A 25,415-nucleotide genomic window follows, 5' to 3' on the forward strand; every position below is an offset into this window, starting at 1 on the left:
GTGTATAAAAACAAGTGTGAAGGAAAAACACTCAATACATCACTGGAAGCCCCCAGCAGCCTGGCCTATTGCAGCGTAACTAAGCAAGGATTCAGGGACACCTGACCCAGCTCTTAACTTTTAATCCTAATCTTGAAGTAAAGCGGGTGTCTGTCTCTTAAATTCAACTGGGAGCTCAGAAGAGGGGCCTGAAAGCTGAAGGCTCTGCCTCCCATTCTACCACAAGTACACTAGAAGTCTGGGAGCAAAGTGCTCCATTGGGATGATACGGTACTATGATAGCTTGCTATTTACTATCAACTAAGGTTCAATGTTAGCCTAAAATCTATATAATGGGGTAATTAGGGCTGATATTGAGCAAAAAATGCAAATTGTCAATGAGGGAAAACCAATTAGTAACAGTAACCTATAGTAATATTACATTGCCTGCTGGATGCGTATCATATTTAAATTCTTTTTTCCCCCACGAAGCACAAAAGTACAGTCTTTATTCGTGTGCAAATATAAACTACTACAAAAGAAACATGAACCTGAAATTTGAGAATAGTTTACACAATGACTGCCACTTCAACTTAGATGGCTTGGAGCATATCTGTCAATTTAATCTAACTCTAGAGAGACAAAGAAATACTACCAAATAATGTTTGGGTCTTTGTTACTGACAGCCTTACTCTACTTGGCCACACACCAGTCTGCTGGAAAAGTTGATTCTTGGGTAGGGCATTGTTGCCTGGAATTTCTTTTTTGGCTTAAACTCTAAAACTGCCGCTAGGATGCATTTATTTTCTGTTATGCATTCACCAAATCACAACTGGTATTTCAACTTTTGAGAGGCTGCACCTTTCCCACAGATGGGCGTAGTTTTGTCGTCTTTGCAAATGCCCTCAACGCTTGAGTTTCTTCATTTGTTCATCATATTTTAATCATATACATTAAACACTTAATAACACAACTTTATGCGATGTGACAAATTCAGAAAACATTTATTCTTGTTTTATACGGACTTTAGAAAAAACACATATTAACCTAAAAAAACAGCAAAATGTAAAAATATACTCGAATGCTCTTCAATCAAAACACATGAAACAAGAAATTAGAAAGAAAGTTAAAAAAGAGAATTCAATTAGAATCACCAAACTGTAATAACCTTGGCTTGTCTTTGTGTCTGTGTATGGCTTTCGTAATCACGACACAGCTTCGCTTCGCAGCAGCGATGACTGCTTGTGGGTCTCTGGCGGGTCAGCACTTGTGATTGTCTGTCTGTGCTACTGCTTTTCATATTATCATCCTGTCCTGATTTGATACCTGAGGACCATCTTTGTTGCTTTGCATAACAATTGTGTCTGTATTCAAATGTTGTCATATGAAACTGAACAGCTTCTCTAGAATGGAAATAAAATCTGATAAATCTGACAACAAAACTTGTTGCCTAGTCTAAATATTACTTTACCTGCTGTTTTTCTTTGGGTTATCAATAATCAATTTTTTATTGTTTTCAACTTTAGCAACATCTTCCCCTTTTTTGTGTTCACAGAGCCAAGAGCCTCCAGTATATCAGATCAGTCTCATGAGAAAAGGTATTTATACTTTGCATTTAATTTACTCAACGTTATTAGGATCATTTTGTGCTCCAGGGTCTCTTTTCTGTCTCCTTTTGTTTCCTAGCACTAACTGATGTGACCTTTTGGAGCTCTTAATTGAAAGTGCCGTATGCGTCAATAAATTTGCAATCCCAAGCGCAGCATATGTAGGTAACTATCATGACCAGGTTGCTTGGTGACAGCAGGCGCTCTGTGAACTTGGCTGCTGGTTTTTGTGAAGCTCTTTTGTCCTGATGACTCAGAGCCTTTTCTTTGGCATTACTGGTGTTTGATCTATTTTTTTTTTCTAGGGACAAAAGCGGTAGTGACGCAGAGATATCAATGTGACCCTGCTCTACACCCAACCTGATTTTTTTTGTCAGTGTCACAAGGCTGCTCTGTGTTTTTCATCACTGAGTTGAAATGTTTATGATTTAAATATGAAAGCACAGTTTCCAGTTCTTCCATTAAAGAAGAAAAGCCAATTGATATTACTTATCAATCACTTTTAAGTGGACCTACTTTGCGCTTCAACTTTCTGGTTATGTGGATGTTTTATAACAATGGCAGATGCTCATAGTTTTGTATAATGATGACAAACTATGCAAAAGTAATCCCTGTGAGACAAATTCCTGGGATTCTGACTGCCCTAAACACTCACTCGCACAGCTTTCCTTACTCTAGGATCTCTATGATGTCAAAGAGAGTAGATATCCTTAATGTGATCATCTCAGGAGCAGAGAGGGCCAATCTGATGTTCAGCTCTCCTGTTTACAGAAGAAAACGCTTGGGTTTTTTTTGTTTTTTTGTTTTACCAAAGCCCGGTGTTGGATAAATAAGGATTATTTTGAACTGTGACTCATACAAAGCTACTCTAGTGGCAGAGAATTTATAAACATGGTGTGTTATGGCGCTGTTCTTTACAGGGAGATCAAGTTTCGTAAGCGTGCCCAGTCTGCTGATGATGAAGGCAGCATGGAGCTGGCAGAGTCCCTACAACATCTCACCCTGTCTGAGTTTCTCAAAGAGTATGTGGGGGATCCACCTCTGTTTGCCTGGTTCCGCGTCATTAACCATCTGACATAAAAGACTAACCGTTAAAAAACGTAACAAAACCTACAGCACGTGTACCTCCTGTCAACAAACCACATTTCCTCTAACAGCAGAACAGGAACAGAATTAGGATCTTTTAACAATATGCACCGAATGTCTTTCTTTGTCATGCATGTCTCTAACTTCTAACAGTTCTTAGTTTGTTTTTTTTTACCTGCTTTCACAGCAAAGTGTTGCAAAAATGGAGAACTTGTTATTTGGTCTGTGCTTGTAGAGTGGGGGAAGTAATTATTTAATCTCTTACTGAATTTGAAGTTTTCTAACTGGCAACAGTCTCAATCATTTTTTTGAATATCAACCAAAAAAATGATTTGCTTGTCATAAGTATTTGATCCCCAAGCAAAACATGGCTTGGTACAATATAGATTCATTCATTGGTTTCTTAGTGCACTTGTGTCCTGTAACCTTAGCAGAAAAATAGCCCCAAAGCATAATGTTTCCACCTCCATGCTTTACTGTGGAGATGGTGTTACTTGGATCATACCCAGCATTTCTCTGTCAAGCTGATGCCAAGGAGCTCGATTTTAGTTTCATCTGATCACAGCACTTTCTACCAAGCCTTCATTTATAAGGTCATTGGCAAACTTAGGAGAGGGTTTTAAATGTGACTTTTTAAGCAGGAGATCGTTGCAGTCATTGCATTGTAGTGTGTGGTGTTCTTGATGACCCATTTCAGTCTTGTGCAGGTCTACAATCTTCTCCATGACGTCCTTTGACAGCTCACTGGCCAGGCCCATGGTGGTGGAGAAGTTAGAATGAAAAAACTGGTTGACAACAAAAAAAATGTGTAATTGACTGAGTGATTGTAATTCACAGAGAGAATTCTGGCTATAGGGAGATCAAATACTTATTTCACCCAATAACATCCAGATCAGTGTATAACTCTTGACATATTTCCTAAATTTGTGTTCAATATTCTGTCTCTTTGCTTTAAAAGGAAACCACCGTAAAAGTTAGAGAATGTTTATTTGACAAATTCAACAAGGGATCAAATAATTATTTCCCCCACTGTAGATAACAGAAATGTTTGTACAGCCTTTTATTTCAGTTCCTGTCCCTAACAGAAACAACATGCTGCACAGTATCAGCTGAAACGCTATTTTGTCACGTCATGTATCCGTTAGGTTTGCAGACTTTTTGCATGTAAGAGTGTGTGCACCTCAACAAACCTGTCATGCTTGGTTTACTTTTGTTGACTCAGGAATAAGGAAATCAGATCACGGTGACTAATTTATGTCTTCGATCCAGTTAGTAAGCAGAACACACACACAAACACACACAAAAAAATAATAATAACTGCATTACTTACATCAACCTGTCTACAGAATTGAAGAGGAGGAGTTGGATAAATACAACATTCCAGCCAAAACGGAGTCGGAGAAGTACAAAGTCATCCGCACATTCAGTTTTCTCAAGAGCAGGATGTCCAGTACACGTAACAAAAGCAAGGTAAACCCCAGCCACAAAGAGTCCTGCTGTTACACCTATAAACGTTTTACTTACAACAACAATGTAAAGAATAACTCGCATAACTTCACCTTGTTGTAGATTAAAGCTGGCTTTAGCTACAACATGAAACTCTCAGTCTAATACCTTAAAAGGGCATGCAGTATTTTCAGGTGTTTGCTCTGTAGACCTTGGTGTGATGAAATCCGTAGATTAAAGGATCATTCGTGTTTTGTTCTTGTGAGCCTATTTCTGTCATTGGGTGATTCCCACGTCTAGACTCAAGTCTTTGCTTTCTGAGAGACACGAACCAGGAAATGTTTCTGGGAAGCACTCAAGGTCAGAGGGACAGACCAAACATGTCCAGCTTCTTTCCTTTTTAATGATTAATCCCCTGTTGTTGAGTCAGCACAGAGAGTGGAAGCCCTCCCTGCTTGTGTCTGTTGTTTACACCACGCTTCGTTTCCGTGTCAGTGGACTTTCTTACGGTTTGGAAAAAGGCGGGTCCTCCTGGTGGCCTCGTTTATCCGCTCGCATGCTGGAGAGTTTACCCTGCAAATAGAAACTTTCACAAAGATGTTTATCGTCTTTTGTATTAAGTCCTGCATGGGCTTGAGTTTATAGGTGTAACAGTCAGTCACGTTTCGCCTCGCGTATGTATGGCCTCTTTGTTGACTCCAATGTCTCTGGCGTGGCTTTCAAAGGGGAAAGGGAAGGACAGAGAAGGCAAGGACAGGCAGCCGAATGGACATCGCTTTGCGACAGGGTCCTGTTTAGGCCCCACGGTGTGTGTGGTGTGTGACAAACCAGCTTCTGGAAAGGACCTACTACATTGCTCAAGTTGGTAAAACTTAAATTCCAACCAGCATTTATATTAATTTCTCTTCATGTATAAAAACGTTAAAATTGTGTTTTTTTTTCCATCACAGCTTGCACTGCGATTGTCCATAAGGGCTGTAAGGAATCTGTCCCCCCGTGTTTAAAGGTGAGTCTTAGCCTAAAGCAGATCGTCCCTTTGTCGGTTGTTTATGTGCTGTAAGCAGACTCCCTCATTTGTATTACTTAGAAACATCAGGAAAAATATGCCGTGTCCATGGTGAAGAACAGGACAGCATCCCTTCCACAGAGTGAGTTTACAACACTTGGTCGCCAGTGATTTTAACCATGTCATGCAAGAGTTTCCTGTTTATAAAACTTGGGATGATTATTGTTATCTAGGCTAATTTGCTTTGCTATCCCGTCACCCCCCTCAGACTTCACAGTGAGAGACAGCCCTCCTCACTCAGTGATCCCCACTTCTACCTCTCTACCCGTCATGACTCCCAAGGAGAAGAAGGACGCCGTGTCGCAGTCTCTCTCACGAAGTTTCCCCAACGTGGAAAGGTTATTAATCTTTATCGTTTACACAATTTGTTGTGTTAAAAAGAAATAAATAGCGAGAAGTAGCGATTGTTTGTGTTTTTCCTCTTGGTACAGCCAACTCATTGAGAGTTCAGAGACAGAGTCGGATACCCTGAAGCTGAGCAGCCAATCCGAAGAGCTCCTGCCAACTCCAGTGTCTTCCACCTCCACCGAGTCGTCCTTTGGAGAGGGTAAGGTATGAATAGGGCTTGTTGTTTAAAAGACCCAAAAAGAAACAGATCAGTTTCTGTTTCATTGTTTGCTGCTGCAAGAAAAAGCTGATCAGTGCAGTTTAAAAGGTCAAACTGTAAGAATATTTTTCAGAAACTGAAAGTATTTTTTTTATGGGGGACAAAGGCATATAAGTAGGCATCACAGTTCCTCCCATTACTGTAGATTAAAACAGGAAATGTTTGGAAGCAGATGGGTGTTCAAAGAATAATTGCAAAACATTCCTATTTTCTAAAGTATTATATTATAATATTACTGTAAAAAGTAGCTTTCCACCCATTTTTGATCATTATATTTGACTTTTAAATAGAAACAATGAATAGAAATTCTATTCAAATAGAATAGTTGTAGGAAAGGTGTGATAAAGGCGCGTTCAGGATCCCCAAATACAAAAAAATTGTATGTAACAGTGAAATGCATATTTAAATACTAACTTTAAGGTTTTTTAAGGGTTTTTTTTTTAAACCATCCGAGAGAAGATGCTTTGGGGAAGAAAATGTACTGAAATGTAGCGTGTGTCAGACAAGTCTCAGATTTACACAGCTTTAGTGAACCATTAACATGCATTCCACAGTCTGTAAATAAATCAGGGGTCTTCCACTGTTTTTAGACTTTTATATTCACAGGGCAGTTATCCTTACCAACTCTGAGACACACTTATAGCGTAGGACCCCCAATGATTATGATTAAGAGATCTAGTAAAGTTTTGAGTGGCGCTTTTAATTTTTTCCCAAAACTTTCTTCTTAAACTTGGGAAAACATTCTCCAAAACTATTCCTAGTTTTTTATAACCTTGTAACAATACAAATAATATTTTAAAATGTTATTGCCTAACCAGAAGTATTATAGTTTTGTATTAGTTGATGTTTTTTTCCATTTTGACTTTTTGTTTTGAATCCACTTTAGTCCAGAATGGAATTTCTTGTTAAATTTCAGTCTTTATTGTTTAAAAATGTTGAGTTTTAATTTCGTTTCTATTAGTTTCAGTGTTAGTTTTAATCTTTTGAATTATTATTTCATGGAGACTATATGATAGGGGCAAGATTTTGTGCCAGATTTTTTTGTGTTATTTATGTTTAACGTTCAGTGTTTATCGAAGCATTTGTAAAATCTTTTGTGCATTCCAACTTTCAGCCAAACCATTAGTGGAAATGGTGGTTGCACTATTTTTTCTGTTTTGCAGAATATCATAGCAATTTGTCCAGTATTTGAAATGCATCTATCCTTTTTTTTAACCACTTAACTAGTGCAGGGTCACAGAGGGACTAGTGACACCCTGGAGGGTGTGCCAGTCCATCAAAGGGCTAACACAGAGGGACAGACAGCTAGCCAATTTATGCACACCAGTTAAACTAATATTTAAGTGAGGATTTTAATCTGTAATGCCCCCCTCAACTTGGATTTGTAAAGTTAGAGCAGCCCTTAATTTTCTGTCTTTGCTAATGAAATGCACTAAGCTCAGAGTTCCAACATCTGACTTTAGAGGATTTTTCTTGCTTAAACATTTAAGTACCTGCTGATCCTTTGTAACAAGTTAGAATCAGAATCAGAATACTAATACTAATATTAATCCCGAAGGAAATTATGGGTTACAGCAGGCAGCACGCTAATGGCGCATGCACACTTATAAAGGAACCTTCTGACCAAACTTTACACAAACAACACATTGGGAAGACATGTCAGAGAGGTAGGCTGACAGGAAAAGACAACAAAAATACATAACATGAAGTGAGAGGAGGAAAAAAAACCTCCACTCAGACTGAGCTCCTAATGGGAGAACAGTTTGATAACAGAAAAAAACACCCCGGCACAAAAAGCACATGACTATCAATACACCACAGAAACACAAGACAAGCAACAGGAGCGGGTAAAAGGGTGAGAGAGAGCCGGTGTAGACAGCGCATCTGGTCCTGCAGCATGTCTGCGCTGGTCCAGTCGACCGCCATCTTCCCCGGGAGGGGACAAGCATCGAAGGCGTTTGGAAAGGGAGGGGGGATGAGTGTGTATCAGTGTATGTGTGTGTGTGTGTGTGTGTGTCCAGAGCAGCCGAAAGTAACATATAGTCACTAAACTTGACTTGTTTTGGTCTGATGGCGTCTAAGGATCGTTTACACGAAGGATCACGAGGTACCCAGTGCTGCTAGGATCAACTGAAGATCAAAAATGTGATCCCAGACTTTCGCATGTGAAGACTTTAAGTGTGGATTGTTGTATAATCTGTCTCCAACAACTTCTCTGTGATTCCCTCTAAATCTCAGGCCTCACTGATATCCTGCAGGTGGTTTCAGAACACTGTACTGTTAAGCTTTTTTTCACTGTTATCATCTTGTAGTGAGAACATTATAACCTGCACTTTGTTGACATTCTCATAACATTTTGTAGTTCAAGGTTACGCTATTGAATCGTACAGAAACATTATGTGAGATAAGAAGCGTCCAAACTTTCTTTTATCACTCAATTAAAATGCTGAACAGTTAAAAAGTTGAACACCTTGTTAGAGCTTGCAGGTGTCATTTTGTCAAACTTGTGGGGAAAGAAGCTAGGGAGTCTCTTTTTACTAAATAAAATGTTACAGAAAATAAACAAAACTGACTGAAAGAAATTAAAGTGATTCGTATGCCTCTTTCCATCTGCAGACTGCACAGACTCATACATCCACAGTGACATATCAGCTGATTCTGTGGAATATGAAGCTGAATCATGGAGCCTGACGGTTGAGCACAAGTTCTGCAAGAAGCAAGACAAACGAGCTGTCAAGAGGCAGGATGTAATCTATGGTAAGCAGATGTTGCTGTTGTGAAAGGCGTCTCCTGGAATGCTTTACTTTCTGCATGTGTCAGGATTTCATATGTAAAAGTGTCAAACCACAGAAAACCGTTTTAAGACTGAGTAAGAGATTCAGCTTTTTATTGGCATAATTTAGCACATGTCCCAAATCTAACACCTCCCCCACCCTGATCCAGAGTTGATGCAGACCGAGCTTCATCACCTGCAAACTCTGCACATCATGGCCGAGATTTTCCGGCGAGGCATGAGACAAGAAGTGCAGCTGGACACCGAAGCGGTGGAGCGAGTCTTCCCCTGTCTGGACCAGCTGCTCCTCTTTCACCACGCCTTCTTTGCCGCCATGAAGGAACGGCGACACAGCTCGACCCAGCCTCAGGGCCACAGGAACTACCTCATCCAGAGAATAGGAGACATCTTGCTCCAGCAGGTTAGCTGGTGTTCATGGGTATACCTTTGTCTCAGGTGTGGTTAGACCGGTCATGTTTGAGTCGCCTGGTTCTACTTTTTGCAGTTCACGGATGAGAACGGGGAGAAGATGAAGCAGGTATACGGGGAATTCTGCAGCCGCCATAATGAAGCTGTCAGCTTTTTCAAAGAGCTCCAACAACATAACAAAAGATTTCAGACCTTCATCAGGGTATTTAACGTTTGTGTCATGCTTTCAAAAATCATTAAATTAAAATAGACTCACTCCCTTTCACCTCACTAGATCTTTCATAATTGCTATACTTCATTTTTAAAGCAACAAGGGAATAATTCTTTGGTACGACGGAGGGAAATCCCAGAGTGCATCTTGCTGGTAACCCAAAGGATTACAAAGTACCCAGTGCTGCTAGAGAGGATCCTACGCTATACTCAAGGTCAGTCATCTACTGCCCTCTGCTGGCTACAGGCTCTTATGATTGCTAAACCTACGTGTTGGGGGGACAAAAAATAAAACCTTACTTTAGTTAAAAAAAACAAGAAAACCCTCTTTTTTTCTTTTTGTTTTTCCTTTGCTCTGACCATCAGAGGAAACAGAGGAGCACGCAGACCTTTCGAAAGCCCTGGCTCACATTCGAGAGGCGATAGCAGCCGTGGACATGAGGGTCAGCGAATACGAACGGCACCAGAGGTTACAGGAAGTCTTTAATCGCATGGAGAACCGCAGCGCAGCTAAGCTGAAGAGCGGACACACCTTCCGCAAGCAGGATATGATGGGGCCCGGACAAGTGCTCAAACACCAGGGGGTGCTCCTGTGGAAGACTGCCACCGGGCGACTCAAAGGTGATACATGATACTCAGAAGTTCATGTGTCATTTTTGCATCCTATCTGATCTAACTGTTTTTCCACCCGTCGTTATTTTGCCCAGACGTCCTGGCGCTGCTACTCACAGACACCCTCATCTTCCTCCAAGAAAAAGACCAGAAGTACACATTTGCAACTGTGGTACGCATTCAGTAAAGAAATCAGTAATAAACACTGCACCGTGTAAGGATGATTGATGTTTTGTTTTGGTTTTTTTTCTCCATGCTTTAAATGTGTTAAAGGACCAGAAGCCTCCAGTGATTCCACTACAGAAGTTAATAGTTCGGGAAGTAGCGAACGAAGAGAGAGGGATGTTTCTGATCAGCGCCTCAGCAGCTGGACCAGAAATGTATGAGGTCCACACGTCGTCCAAAGAGGAGCGAAACACATGGATGAGGCTCATTAGAGAGGCCGTAGAGAGGTGTGTATGAGGCCCTTGCCTGAACCTGGTTCTGCCAGTTTTTCCTTCCCACCGTCACCAGATTCTTGCTCATTCGGGTTTGTTTGATTGTTGGGGTTTTCTCTGTATTATTGTAGGGTCTCTACCTTACAATATAAAGCACCTTGAGGTGTCTGTTGTTGTAATTTGGTGCTATATAAATAAAACTAAACTGAATTAAATTACAGTTTAAATTGTGGGGAAAAGGAGGATTTTGAGAACTGAATACACAGATTTTATGATGTGTACACATTTGCCTGCCTGACCTGATTTAACTGTCGCTTCTGTTCAGCTGTCCGGAGGACGAAGAGGAATACACAAGTGAATCAGACGAGGAGAAGCGAGCTGCCGAGGCTCGTTTTCAGAAGATCCAAAAGCTACAAGGTATTTTTAACCATTTTGTTTGGGGTGTTTTTCCTATTGACCGTAATTATTTTAAATGTAGATTTATTACAGGGTTGGGTTTTTTTTTCAGTGCTGTTGTTTTGGCTCTGCAGATGCATTTCTCTTAAAATGTTAAAACACTGCAGATGAACTGCCAAAGGTTCTTAACTTGCCCGCTTTTATGCATTTGTCAAAATGATGTTTTGCATCTATTGTAATGGAAAAATGTTACATTGTTGTAACTTTGTTGCACTGAAGCTCTAAAAGATGCTTTAGAGTCTGATGACTTGCACATGTTGGCTCAGCATATTTGTGACTGTTAGATGGACTATTCACTGTTCATTGAGCTGCAAATGAACTGATGCTCACATATTATCAAGAGTAAAAATATTGAGCGTATAGAAGCATTATTAAAGACTGAAGCATCTCTGAATGGTTTCAATTACACCACACTGAGTGTCGTCTCTTGCCTAAATGTTCTAAAATATTTGCAAACACTAATAACAATTAAAGCTTGTTCTGAAGTGCTAAAGTAACAGACTGTTCTGAAGAGTTTCACACATGATTTGGCTACGTTCAGCTTTCATTTAAGAAATGAGCCAAAGCAACTGAGAAAAACTGTAAACATAGTAGCTGTTAACATTTTCCGCTCTTTGAACTACATGAACTCTTGTACCAGAGAGCCTGACGAGCCAGGACCAGCAGATCTGCTCTAGCCTGGCGGAGAAGCTGCAGATCTACACACAGCTCTCTGTTCTGAGTGGGAGGATGGAGGCTTCGCTAGCTGAACCGCGACTGCTGGTGCAGCCACACTCAGAGGAGCTTCTCCAGGCTGCTGTGCTGCTGACCGCTGCGCTGCAAGAAGGTGAAACCTTCACATGCACTGCACACTTCAGCAAACATATTTTCATATCCACAGTGTTCTCAACTTACAGTACTCCTTATAATACTTGTAAAAATCCTAAACAGTTATTGAAAAGCTTTTGTAAAACCCCTTAAATTGAAGCTGAGAGTTTGCACTTGATCATATCTTGATCATTTAATTAAAAAATCTACTGTAGCAATACAGTACAGAGGAAAAATATCCAAAAACACATGTTCCTAATTCCTTTATTTTTGTGTTTTATAAACATAAAGAGCAATACATGCAAAAAGAAGAAACATATTTACACTGTAAGAATAAATCAAAAAATCACAAATATAAGTAAGAGATATAAATAATCTTAGCAAGCTAGCTCTAGCTCTTGGTATATATATTTAAAGGGGTGCAAAAAATGCATGATGCTAAACAGCACGGCAGGCAGCATCTGTTGTTTTAGCTTAATTTCCATGGGATCAAAGTAACGTCTTTGGTGCTAGGTTGAAAGGGATTTTTTTTCTTTTTGTTCCACACACCCTGTAATCCACTACATCAGCGGTCCCCAACCCCCGGGCCTCAGACCGGTACCGGGCCGTGAGTCATTTGGTACCAGGCCGCGGGAGTTGAGGCTCAGGTGTGAAATGTATGGTTTTCAGGGTTTTTATCGGTTTTCAGCGTTATTTTGTTATCATTTTTATCGTTAACTCGGTTTTCCTGGGTCTTTTCACGTGTGTTATGAATAAATCTTCTTTTTTTCAGTACCGGTGCTAGTTTTATTTTGTTGTATTGATCCGCGACACCTTAAAGGCCGGTCCATGAAAATATTGTCGGGCCATGGTGCAAAAAAGGTTGGGGACCGCTGCACTACATGATGAATAAACCCATTTTAGGAAAATTCATAAAGTATGAGATGCTGGCGCTTTAATTTAACAGAGTTACATGATTTTTAAAAGGCCAATGGCTCCGGCGAGAAAACTTGGATTATGTTCTTACAACAAAATTGAACTGTTGATGGCTTCAGTTGATTCAGTAATGTTGTTACTGATCTTACTAGTTTGAGTTTTACACTTGTCCCGTCTGTTTTTTTTCCAGCTGAGAACCTAAAGGCCATGTTATCGTCCAAGGCTCGTTCACCGTTGAGTCACAGCCAGAACTCTGACACAGACTCCGTGTTTCCTGTCAGCCCTGCCGTACCCGTCGAGCCCTCAGACTCTTTGACGGTCTCGCCTGAAGACCCTCGGGGCAGCGAGGGGAGCTGGCCTGAGACCTTTGTATTTCAGTCCACAACTGACTTTCAAAAAGACAATCGAGGCGACGTTGACTTGAAGGTACGCAACCTGCTGTTTAAAATGTGTGCTGTGACTTCACCATATAAACAGAGAAGATAAATTAAATTGCTTTTTGAGTTAAATATTGATGCAGATATCAGGAGGCAATGCCTCCCTCGCTGCTGTACTGCAGAGGTAACGTGTTCCCTGCATCTGAGCACGGCTTCTTTCGACGTCTTTACAGATGTGTGGCTCAAGATTGTTGCTTTAATAATTCAGTGCAGTCTATTAGAATTACATTTTGGCCTTAATCTAATGAATCATTGATAAGTTCATAATAAAGGAAGTCCATTTAGTTTCCTGAGGTATTGCAGCATTAAATATTGATATAGGGACTTATTCCAAAAACCATGCAACAGCCTTGCTGCTCTTTGCAGCTTTCTGTGGCCTGTGAGGTAAATTACTCTGATAAGAGAGAGTGATAATTTAACCCTAAACAATGTGGTGACATTTCACGCGTGGCCTCCAGGGGGCACAGGTGTTCTGTCAATGCAACTTCAAGCTTAAAGAGGAATGCAGCTTGTAGTTACTTGTGTAGCTAACTAATAGGAAGTGAAATCTTGATGTTCACACATGAAAACTGCGGAAGACCCATTAATCTGCATTTTGTATCTGACTCTGTCTATTAACAGGTGGCTCAGAGTGTCCAAAACCTGACTCAGTTGCTGTACAGTCTGCAGGTGAGCTATTTTTATTTACCCCCCTCACAGCCCTCATCTATATTAGGCCAACAAAGAAATTAAAAGAAAAAGAAACACACCTCCTGTGATCTCAGTATGAACAGATACGTTCTGTATCATAAGCAGGCTCTCATTCGCCTGTGCACTTTAAACAGAAGCATCACTCTGCTGGAGCTCCAGGAGCTCATCTCACTGATCTGTTTTTTGTTTTGTTTTTTCAGTCAGGAGACGTAGCAGGATCGTTTGTTTCACTGTACACACGCTCCTTCTTTGGTGTAAAATTAAAATTTGTGTGAGGACGAGAATGTGGGTGTATTTGCAAATGACGTGTTTGCGCGCTCTTGCCTATCTACTTAGGCTCGAGGATTTGATCACGATGTGATTTCCATATACAAAGTTTCATTTTGGGTATGAGCAGCTGTGGCTTCCTGTCACTAGTTGCTGTGACCTTAATGCATAAAAATTAAAAGTCATCACTTTAGCCTTGATCATGATCTCCGTCACATTTTGCCATTCAAATACGTTGCGAGGAGGCAACACGGTGGTAAAAGTGGCAGTTGATCATTTGCATTTTGATGAACCATGTCGCTTTTGACTTTCCCCTCTCTGTGCTAGGCTGCGGTGACCATCCAGGACAGCTGCTATGAGGTCCAGAGGCTCCTTCTCCAAGAGAGCGGCCGCCCTTCCCCTCGTGCCCAACGGCTGCATCTCCCAAGTGTCCGGGGCAGCGCCCTCCAGGATCAGGAGAAGCAACGTAACCTGGAGAAGCAGAAGGAGGAGGCGGCGGTGGCCCAGCGGCTCCATGACCGCCTGCGCCAGGAGAAGGAACGCTGGGAGCGAGAGTGCCAGGCTAGGAAGAGTCAGCAGGGGGCGCAGGAGAGCATGCTGGAAGAGAGGGAGAGGCAGTGCCAGGTGGCAGCGGAGAGGTTGAGACGTGAACGTGTAGAGCTGGACGAGCAGCTCGAGGAGTACCAGCAGAACCTGGAGAGACTCAGGGAGGGCCAGAGGAGCGTGGAGAGGGAACGAGAGCGCCTGGATGAGCAGCAAAAGCTGCTGCAGTGCTGGAAGCACGGGCCGCAGGACAGCCCTCCAACTGCGAATCCTCACATGTTCATCCCTCTTGATGGACAGCAGGTATTGGGGGAACCAGAAGTGATAGCCCTTTCTTTTACCAGTGAATCTATGAGCCAGTAATGCCCCTCACTGATGCTCGTGACCTCAGTGGGAGCAGATATACAGCATCTATGGAGTATTTCTTGTGCTAAAATCATTAATAAGAAGCTTTTCTCATACAGCCATCAGCCAGGGTTACGCTGGCTCACACATTCACACCTAGCAGTCCAATCCCCTCTTGACATATGACCCGCGATAATGAGAGCAATTTCAGCACCATTTGTCTTAGTGCTCCGGCAGCTCTGCTCACCAGTAAACATCTTAATGATTGATGATAATTAAACCACTGCAAATAAAAGCTCTGACAAAAATAATTAAAACCAAAGGCACACGGCCTAAGAAACCAATCAATTGTGACCCAAAGGGGCTTAGATTATCGACACTTTGTTTGAAAAGCACTCCAGCAAAATGTCCCACACAGCTGGAAGGCATGGAGGATAAAGGGTGTGCTGTTCCCCCTGCCCTTTAAGTCCCAATATACCTCACGTGGAACTGCAGCAGTGGTGAAACTAATTTAGCACATACATCTATCTGAACCTCCGCTGGCTTATGGGGCTTGTGTCGCTCTGTTCGGCAGCAGGTGTGACTTGTTCAGAAGACACACAGAGAGCACAGAATGGATGGACAAATGAGCAGGCTCAGGTTTCGATATTCCCTCTGTCCCTCATTAATTTACACACAACCGCCACCCCCACCTTGGTCTTTTCCAGGCTAGACGTGATGAGGCTCTCCTGGCTTTTTGCAGTCTTTATTTATTTCCATTCATCTATTTTAGTCGGTCCAACAAAAGCGTGCCGAGACAGTGCAGGTCCTAATGTTTCCCCCCCACACACACTAATGCTTCAGCCAGAGGCAATGGTTCATAGGGTCAGAGACAGATCAAATGACACACACACACTTTGACTCTCTGGTTGCATCTAATTAGCTGTGCTGCCTGCACTCAGCAGAGGGAAAGGCCATGTTTATGTGAAGATGAGTCCTAATCTGCCCTTAGCCAAACATTAAAGGGTCGCTTCACCCAAATGACAACATGTTCCCTCACTTACCTTTAGTTGATATACTTTTATTTTCATTTTCTCTTAAGAGTTTTTGCCTTTGCAACAATAAGTGAATCATTTGTGAGGGAGAAAAAAATGTCAGCGAGAGTGTCTTTCCAGAAACAGCTTCTCCATTATTCACATAAATCCACAGAACATACTGTGAGCACTTTTCTTGGAAATGGCTTTCTCTGGAAGAAATTACCTCTGCAGAAACTTCACAGTGAAGTCTTTATATTATCCACAGAAAGAAATGTTTCAGTACTGCGAGCATCAAAAAATAAAATTTCATTCGCTTTCTTTGTATTGGAGAGAGAGACAGAGAAAGAGATCCGTTTATTGCATGAAGTGAGAAAATGTCATTTCGAGTGACTCACTTTTTGTCTTTTTGTAATTAAAGCTTGAGGAAAGTAGAGATCTTGAAATGGAGGCTTTTCTAGTTGTTGGCAGGTATGTCAAATGTGTTTCCTGGTCTTTTTATGTAAATGCGTGAGTGTATTTCAAAGGTGGATTGTTGACAGATTTCACAGGTGTGAATGCCATCCAGCTGTCAGCATTCATGATTTGTTAATGACCTTATCCTGGAACGAAAATGGGTTTCCTCTTTCTGTTCTCACGGTTCTCGAAGATGATCTTGCTAGTCTGGATCGAGCCCTGACATTTCCTCCCTCTCCCTCAGGACTCGGCATCAAGTCCGTCCAGAGCCCATACCGGTAATGGCTCTGTGTTTGTGAACGAGGCCGCGTTAGCCAGTACCAGCGTCAACAACCGCCATGTGCACCACAGAAGAAATGATGCTAGCACACACAATTGTCTCAACTCCCTGCTGGCCCAATCCAACGGCAGACAGCCTTCTGGAGCTAAGACTCCCCACGGCCAACACTCAGACTCCCAGGGATGGATGATGGGGACTGGATACCTCTACAGCCCTGCAGGAAGGCATGGTAGGAATTACCACAAAGTTCAGTTTCAAAGTTAGAAAGAGAAGACACAAATGCAAATCCAGCTTGGGCCTCATATGTTTTTTAAACTTTTCCAGTCACTTACTTGCTACTATATTAATTTCCAAACAGATCAAAAACTAATGAAGTAATTGGACTGTATGATACACTGAATGTTATTTGCATTCACATTTTGGCTTTCAGTGGTTCTAATTGAGATATACTGATGGTCTCGATTTGGTTTTAGTTTCATGGGATTGCGTCTCTTTTCTGTACACTGGTGTACTTACTCTCCTCTGTCTGTTCAATTCAATTTCATTTATTTAGCAAAAAAAATCACAACAGTCACTGTTATATTCAAAGCTAAAGATACTACAATAGTGGGGAGAAAACCACACGATTCAGACAACCTTCTATGAGCAAATAGTTTGCAACAGTGGGAAGGAAAAACACTCGGTGCCTCACAGGAAGCCCCCAGCAGCCTAGACCTATTGCAGCACAACAAATGGAAAGTGCAGGGTCAACCAACCTTAGCTATAAGCTTTTTAGAAAGGAAAGTTTAAAGGCTTGTCTTAAAATTAGACAGGTTGCCTATCACCTGAATCCAAACTGGGAGCTGCTTCCACAGAAAAAGGGCCTGAAAGCTGAAGGCTCTCCCTCCCATTCTACTTCTTAAATATCCTAGGAACCACAAGTAAGCCTTTAGTCTGAGAGCAAAGGGGATATGGTACTATGAAGCCTTTAAGATAAGATGGGACCTTCCTCTTTGAGGAAGACCTAATGATACTGAGCCCTCAGCTGGCCTCCATCTGAGTCTCTGGTACACTTGTAACAGTGCTGGTTTCAGAGCTTTTGTTTTGCTCAAACAGACCTCTCAAAGTTGAGGCTGGGATATATTTTGACAATTCTCTCAAAAGAGGATCGTATTTTTTATAGCACCAAATAGCTCAATTTCTTATTTCCATTTCTACTACATGTAATAAGAACATGCATTTTAGCACAGTGCTACACATTGCATCTACCTCATGTATTTGAACAGTAGCGTACTGTGTTATCACCCTGTCAACATAAATTAGAAATCTGCGCCCTGTGAGAATGTCAACAAACCTTCTGCTTGCACTGGTTTCACCCATGCATGCGAGAGCCTACTGTACACACAAACACGCCGCGCTCTCAAGGCCGTATCCACGGTGAGGCCTTGCCTGTCCTCCCACCACCTCCACCTGCAGCAGTATTGAGTCCCCCAAACTCCACCCCACCCCACAATGCTCGAGCCTGCCAAAGGAAAAAGAAAATCAATGCTTTCTCTATCTATCGAGTGGCCGGGGAGACAACAGCGTGTGAATCACAGTCTGCAGGCGATGGCTGACTGATTGGGGCATCGATCTGAAAGAAATCTTTGCAAAACTCATTACAGCATGGCTTGTCATCGCATCAGGTGAAAAGGGGGCGGCGTGAGCGTGCGGGGGGTGGGGAGGAATGAGAGATGCAGTCACAGATTAATCAGGTTGCGCTCTGGAGGTGTCGGCTACAATCCCATGTTTGCCCGTCTCCATTTCTAATCCATTCATCAGCGTGCTCGCCCCGATGCTCTCAGCAGGCGGGGAAAATTACAGTTTACATTCGGCCTGTCTCCCTGAGCCCTCGTAAAAACCGGGTCAGCGCAGCCTAATGTGGTGTTCCCGCTATTGTTTACCAGCTTACAGCAGGCAGCACAATCTCTTTGCCATTGATCAGCTTATTAACCTTTCCTCATTATTGAGCACACGCAATGCCCCAGTGAAACCTGAGTCACTTGTTAACAAGCCCGGGGTGGATGTCTGCCTGCAGTCTACAGTGCAGGGTGTGCTCCAGCTGATGTGTAACCACAAGGCTCTTCAGTGGGTCCCTTGAGGGTCTTCTCAACAGTTAATAAAAGACCAAATCGCCACACATGTTTTTGTGTCTTAGGTGCAGTCTTATATTTTAAGAGCTCTCGTGCGATCTCATTCTGGGTCACAAGCTGCCTGGTATGTGGAGGAACCTGGTATCTCCATTCTTCTTTTTTTCGTGTGAAAAGAAAAGGAATCTCTTTCAGATGCAAATGATCCATTGTGCTGTCAGTCACAGGGATCAAAATATGATCTCTCTTCTCATCCTCACCTGTGCATGTGACTATTTCTTCTTGTGCATACGACACACACACACACACACACACACACACACCTTTTTTAATTCAGTGGATTTCAATAATTCGTTCTGGTTCAGTGTAATCTTGGAGAACCAGTTGGATGGAATTTTTTACGCTGACGCTTCATCTGATGAGTCGTATCAGGTTTTTGTTGTTCACCTTTTTACACAAAAGACGAGAGCTCTGTGAGGAGGTTGAGGAAGAAAAGAAAGGTGAAGCCGCTTCACTTTACGGCACGCTGACGAATTCAAACCCTGTGCAAAGTGCTGCAGGAGGCAAAAAACCTGCTTTGTGACTTTGTGCTCAAGCATCGCAGTGGACAGTAGCTTTTGAATAGATCATTTTTCTGTGAATCTGCCACACACTTAGAAAACAGTGGACATAACACAATACAAATAATAATGCAACACATAACTTAGGAATGTTTTTTTTTCTTGCAAAGGTGCAAACTTAATAAAACCTCCCTTCATCAAGACATTTTACTGCTTCCTTTATAACACTGGTTGTGTACAATTTATTTGTGGAAAGGTGTCCAAGTGTTGTGTATCATTAAAAATTCCTTGGCATTCAATAAAAAAGCTTCTTTGTACACTGTGAGCCTATATAACACAACGATCACGGCACATTATTCATTCATCATTAGTTCCCTAATAAACGGTATCGTTTTTTTGACACCAGCGTGTTGTTGTCAGTCCAAGTGCTCACAAAACTAAAAGACTGAAATAAAAAGAATGAATTGAGTTGTCTCTGCTTAAGGCCAGCAGCTCCAGGCTGGTTAGATTTAACTAGCTTAACGCAGCCACTTCTTCAATCAAACCCATCGAGCCCATCTACAGAGAGCCCGTTCACTTCCTTTTATTTCATTGTGCTGAAGCCAGCTAAAGTTAATCTGAGCCCTAATTCTGTTTAAGTTTGCTTTTATTTATTGTCAGAATTTAAATGAAAAAGTAACATTCTATTGTTTTTGTTTTTTTGCTCGTTTTTTATACATAGAACATGATATCCCCTACAGAAAGCTAGAAATCTGTAAATGCTTCAGTCACACGGGGAAAACAGTAGTTGGAGACATATATTTAAAGCAACTGCAACAATACGGCAATAGAACAACAAGCTATGCTTGATGGAGTCAGTCTGCAGTTAGTCTGCTATGAGTGTGCAACCGAATTGGGTCAGGTTGGCAATTAAATGAAATCTCTTTGTGATAATATGTCGATTATGTGTGAACAATTTCTTGAAAACTGCAGTTTATCTGTTGTCTTCTGCACAAAAAATCATATTAACAACTGGTCACTTTGAGGTTACTTTATTTGTATTTGTAGGTAGATTTGATCTGCAGACGTCAGTCATCCATCCTCACATGCACACTCTTAATACAACAGACAACCGAAAAGCATTCAGCAAAATTCAGAGTCCAACCAGAACCTCGTAGATTTCAATCAGGAATTCAGAATTGCCTCCACCAATAACGACGTATTTGCTGCAGGACATTGATTAAACTGTAAAATCAGACATACTTGATTTTATATACGAATGTAACCAGAATACAACCTGTTAGTAATCAAGTCAAGTCCACTATTGTGTTGGCAGTCTGCCTGCATTTATGATTTGAACGGCAACCTTCAGCAACCTGTCTGCAGTCAGTCTGAGTTGGATGGTGATTGTTTGGGATGCAAGTACCCGCAATCAGTTTCTGAAAGCAACAAAGTTCGTTGCAATTCTCAGTCAACCATCGACTTTTCGTAGACACAAGGAGGTCAGCGTGCTGTTTTTACTCTAGTGTGACTGAGCCATAATTGGTCAATAAAGGATTTATTACAGCACATACTCTCTTGGTCGTGGCTGCTTCCAAACAATAATTATGCCAGACATTGGGAGCATCGTTAAATTAAAAATAAAACGGTGACAATCACCGGGTGGCTGGTGTTAGAAAATCATTGCTGATTTGAATTTGATCAGGAACTTGGGAGAGTGCGAGCTCTTCCCTGATTGTAAATCATCTGGTTAAACTGTCAGCACCAATTTTGCATTTGGTTTATGTATGCAAATCAAAAAAATACATACACTTCAAAAATAGATTCATCTCTTGTTGTGCTGCATTTTATTTCATGCTGTGAACTAAAATGCGATGCTAAGTTGTTAAAGTGGATACTTCTCTTTTGTACACTACTTTCTGCAGAGCGAGCACTTGTTTCTGTAGTGTTTGATTTTTGACGAGTCAAACATCAGGAATTTTGGGCTTTCTGACCATTACGAGTACACCAACTCTTAAAGTACTTCATGTATCCATAGTTGATAATGTGAACACACTTCTGCACTCAAAATAGTGAGTTTAAGTATGACACACAGCAGTAGTGTAGTATTTACCTTTCACTGCTGTAGACAGAAAATAAAACAACCCTGTGCCACGCTTTAACAGCCTTGTGTTTATTGCAATTTAAATATTTAACAGCATGCATGTCACATTATCACTCAATCTTAATATTTCATGGATGAAACTCAAAGAAAGAGATTTGGTATTTTTATCTTTACATCTCATCTAGTGGAGGCCTGGCCTGTGTGTTGGCTAACAGAGCTACTCTGACAGACTCTTATATAATTAATCAAACAGACACTTTCCTACAGGGACACAATGAGGCAATTTATAGTTCACGCCATCTGTTACCATGACAGCACACCTGCCCTAATGCTAGACAGCACATGGAGGGAAAAAAGAATGCAAGCGTAGCAGAGACAAGTGATAGTTACCACCTACAAAAGCATAGCCTCTTTAAGAGCTAATTGCATCTGAATAATAATGATACTAATCCTTGAAAAAGATTATGAGAACAGCAACTACAGGCTGGTCAGGGTTATAGTATTTTGCTGTGAGAGTACTTCAGCATAACCATATGCTTGCCAACTCGTAGGTGTTAGCAGTTTCATTTGTCATTTCTGGTCCCTTGTCTCCTCCTCTCTTTTTGTCCGCCATCGCTTGCGAGGAGGCTGATGTCATCGAAGCCTGACAATTGATCGTGTTGAGAAAGCTGCTGATAAAAGTGACACGCCTGAGCTGAGGGGGTGTGATGCATAGCTTGAAATTCTCTTCTTTCCCCATTTTCAGACACGGTGCAGGAGGGAGCAGCAGGCTCAGCAGCGCCTAGTCTGTATGCTGTTAGTGATTACATAAGGGGGCTAAGCAATTAGACCGAGCTCATTAAACACGTGGCTACGTGTCCCATACTGTCGGATACTTGATCAGTGGTGAATAAATAATGTCTCATTGTTCAATTTCAGTAATTGTATTTCTCCTACAAATGGTGTGTTTTTTTTGTGCCCACTCAGATCACAGCTACAATGGGGAGACCTGGTCACTAACAGCAAGTGGAACTGACCCGTATCCGGTGCGCCGGCATCCCGGTGACCCTCAGCTGGTTTCCCTGGAGACCGACAGTGGAGGGGAGGAGGGCAGGGAGGAAACTATTGTGTACCTATGAACGTTGGTGCATTTCAAACTCTAAAAAAACACCCGGTGAAAGACATTCACGATCAGCATCAGTACTGGACTGTGCCGCCTTAAAAAAGCATTTCTGTTTTTTTACATTTGTTTTTCGGCATGCTTGTTTTCTACCATTGAAAGGTTATTTTGGTCTTTTTTTGTAAACAGTTTCTGGCAACATTGAGAGAGAAACAGACTCTGTCTCACTTGTCATGCACCTTAGCTCAAAACACCACTGAGTGTTCAGTGTTCCTTGTTTTCTGTCTTCTTCTTCTGTGTCTGTGTGTCTGTGTATATATCTGGCCATATATTGACTGTCAAATCCCCTGCAGCCTTTTTCCCCTTCTCTGCTTTTTACCGTCTCTCCCTTTTCTCAGGTCCTGCATATCTCACCCCTCCAGCGCTATATTTATTATTGTTCCCACTGAGTGAGAGAAAAGCATATACTCCATATCAGTGAAACATCAGCCTGGATCTCTCAGGTGGGCGATTGTTTTCCCTTGGAGTAAACTGTCCCTGTTTCATTCATCAGACAGGTCCTGTTTATTTACCAGCTAAAGAGCAATGGGGAGCACAGATCATTAGAAATGAGAGATGAGAGCCGACAACATCAGTCCCACGTTTTGCAGTCTTGCCGTCTCATTTATTTCCTTTTATCTGAAGCATGTTTTTCTTGTTTAAAAAATAAGCCCAGTTATGGTCTTAGTGGGGATGTTGCAGCTGGGCTAATCTGTCAGTTTTATCAGGGAGTAGAAATGAGAAATAAGCTTTCGAGCACTTGAGTATTATTTCCTGCAATACACAAAAGCACACTCGCTCAAACCGCCTTAAGTCCTGAAGTCAAAATTTAGCCTGGCTCTTTGGATTGTCCAACTGTCCATCAGAAATGAAATGAAATGTCCTAAAAGCTGTTGGATATATTTCCATAACATTTTCTAAAGACATTTGTGATCCTGCTTGACACTTGGCTGGAACGTCTTGACATATATTGATGGGATTGTCATGACCTTTGGTACAAACGTTAATGATCTCCACAGGAAAAAATGTCACCGTAATTGAGCCTTTAGCATTTCGTCTAGTGTCATGTTCAGGTCAAACATTTAAAAGTGGCAACAGACTTCAGCACCCGCTGTCACACCCATCACATCATCTAACTGGGGAGAGGAACCACTCACTAATGGCTCAGTCACACTAGAGTAAAGAAACTGCTCTAGTAAAAATAAAATTGCATCCTACTTGTGACTAAAGTGATAATTGGATTGATTTCTTTCCTTTTTTTTGTGTGCATTCAGCGACTAATTGGAAGTAGTTAGCTTGACCAACTGGTGCAACACCTTCAACCTCTGGGTGACGACTTTTTATTGCAAGAAGATTGCACAGGTCACCTGGTAAGGCATACCTGTCTCCAAACAGTCACAAGCTTGGATTGAAATCACTCAGACACATTTGTCAAGGGTTGCAAATAACTGGCACCTAATTTATAAACACAGACAAGTTGCCAACAAATTGGAATCAGTCCGAGTCAGTCTGTGCCAATAAGTGAAATTCGTCTTGTCTTTTGCAATATGTACTCGAACTGGTTGCCAACTGGTTGTAGTCTAGTTATTCGTCTACATAAAAGCAAGGTTGATTTTAAGTGCCTGTGTCCTTTTCAGTGAACTTGCTGTCATGTAGTAACTACTACATTCCTGTTTTAAATCTATGGCTGCACTCTGAATGTAAGTAGCTAATGTTCATTGCACATATTCGAATAATTTCAGTCACGCAACTATGTCCGACCACAGTTATTCCTTGCCTGATTAGTGCATTGTAATGGGGAAAGTGCTTACTGCTTTTTAGTCCAGATTTAGTACTAGTGGCAGGAAGAACTGCATAGTTACAGTGATATTTTTTGGCAGCAAGCCTAAACACTGTCATTTCATAGCCATTACAATGTGCTTCTTTCATAAAACCAAATGTCCCTTTAATTTTGCAAATGCTACAGTTTTGAACAGTTCCTGTAAACAAAATGACCTAACGGGTCTCTCTTTGTACTTAGTGCTGATTTAGTAATATTAGTGTGCTAAGACCCTAAACTAAGACTGAGGAACCATTGAACTACAGTGCTTAAAGCTCAGCATCATAAATATGTTTGCTCAGTTTAGCTGTCTTTCTTTGCTTGCTTCATAGGGTGAAAAATGTCCTAATATAAATATCCTCCCAAGTGCCCAGAACAATAAGAAGTTGCCTTATTGATGCTCTTGTGCTCTGTGCTGAACTATTACAATGCAGCTAGCATTTACATATTGCTTCTCCTGACGATTTTTTATTTTTTTTTGTATCAAATGTGCCAATGCTTTAGGTGTCTCCTAGTGTTTGTACAGGCACTATAACATGAATCTTGTTTGATTTCTGTTGTAGTGTAATCAGACCACAAGGCAGTGGAGTATTTTGAAATTTTGACTTAATACCATGTACATAACTTATGTGCTTTTATTTATTTATTAAAAAAAGTCATGTTTTACTGTGCGGTGTGAAGGGTTCTATTGCACAAAGACGTGAACGTGCGTAACCAGGTCTATTTTCTTGTTTTGAGCTCATGTGTTGTACATTCTTGACTTTACTGATAAAATTGCATTTAAAAAGAATTTCCCGCGGTGCTTTGTTTTTCTTGAGGTTTGTTTGATGGGGCTACATGATGGGGTTTATTACACTGAAACAGCAAAATAGCTGAATCATAAACAGAGAGCTCAGCATAGGTGACAATAACACTTCAGTTTTTATGTCCTTGGTCTCCTTGTGCAGTGTCTCCAACAGTGTAAACAGATGTGTGATTGAGCTTCCCGTTCAGCTGCCAGCAGTGACAGGTGGCAGACCAGGTGCGTGAAAGTCAATGATTTCCTATGTGAGCGCACTGCTGAATTGCAATCATAAAATCCGCTCCAGTATCAGATGAATGCAATATGTTGTTTTGCAACAAACCATACGTTTCTTGGGCATTTCATTATTTGCTATTTTCAAATACGGATTCCTGCGAACCAAAATCGATCTTTTCACGAGAGGCCAAAAACAAAAACAGAGCTTCCAGGTTTTTTTCCTGACAA

General features: G+C 41.4%; 1 protein-coding gene across 6 annotated transcripts in view; it reads left to right on the top strand.

The window, feature by feature from the left end:
- arhgef28a (Rho guanine nucleotide exchange factor (GEF) 28a) overlaps positions 1-24,959 on the top strand; it is a 53,979-nt gene extending 29,020 nt beyond the window's left edge. For 3 of the 6 annotated variants that reach the window (XM_082541159.1, XM_082541161.1, XM_082541160.1), the window contains 22 exons: positions 1,535-1,577; positions 2,507-2,608; positions 4,019-4,142; positions 4,844-4,979; positions 5,069-5,124; positions 5,206-5,266; positions 5,393-5,522; positions 5,616-5,731; positions 8,408-8,548; positions 8,735-8,985; positions 9,070-9,195; positions 9,301-9,418; positions 9,570-9,824; positions 9,911-9,987; positions 10,089-10,267; positions 10,578-10,669; positions 11,349-11,534; positions 12,621-12,856; positions 13,489-13,536; positions 14,152-14,670; positions 16,426-16,690; positions 22,179-24,959. In XM_082541159.1, the coding sequence (XP_082397285.1) occupies positions 1,535-1,577; positions 2,507-2,608; positions 4,019-4,142; positions 4,844-4,979; positions 5,069-5,124; positions 5,206-5,266; positions 5,393-5,522; positions 5,616-5,731; positions 8,408-8,548; positions 8,735-8,985; positions 9,070-9,195; positions 9,301-9,418; positions 9,570-9,824; positions 9,911-9,987; positions 10,089-10,267; positions 10,578-10,669; positions 11,349-11,534; positions 12,621-12,856; positions 13,489-13,536; positions 14,152-14,670; positions 16,426-16,690; positions 22,179-22,330 (3,413 nt within the window). In that variant the 3' untranslated portion in view covers positions 22,331-24,959. The remainder of the gene's footprint in view (positions 1-1,534; positions 1,578-2,506; positions 2,609-4,018; positions 4,143-4,843; positions 4,980-5,068; positions 5,125-5,205; positions 5,267-5,392; positions 5,523-5,615; positions 5,732-8,407; positions 8,549-8,734; positions 8,986-9,069; positions 9,196-9,300; positions 9,419-9,569; positions 9,825-9,910; positions 9,988-10,088; positions 10,268-10,577; positions 10,670-11,348; positions 11,535-12,620; positions 12,857-13,488; positions 13,537-14,151; positions 14,671-16,425; positions 16,691-22,178) is intronic. The other 3 variants (XM_082541162.1, XM_082541163.1, XR_014277889.1) reach the window with 2 other exon arrangements.
- The last annotated feature ends 456 nt before the right edge of the window (positions 24,960-25,415 follow it).

The sequence above is a fragment of the Aulonocara stuartgranti genome, assembly GCF_965226115.1.
Source record: "Aulonocara stuartgranti genome assembly, chromosome: 7".
NCBI classification, from domain to species: Eukaryota; Metazoa; Chordata; class Actinopteri; order Cichliformes; family Cichlidae; genus Aulonocara; species Aulonocara stuartgranti.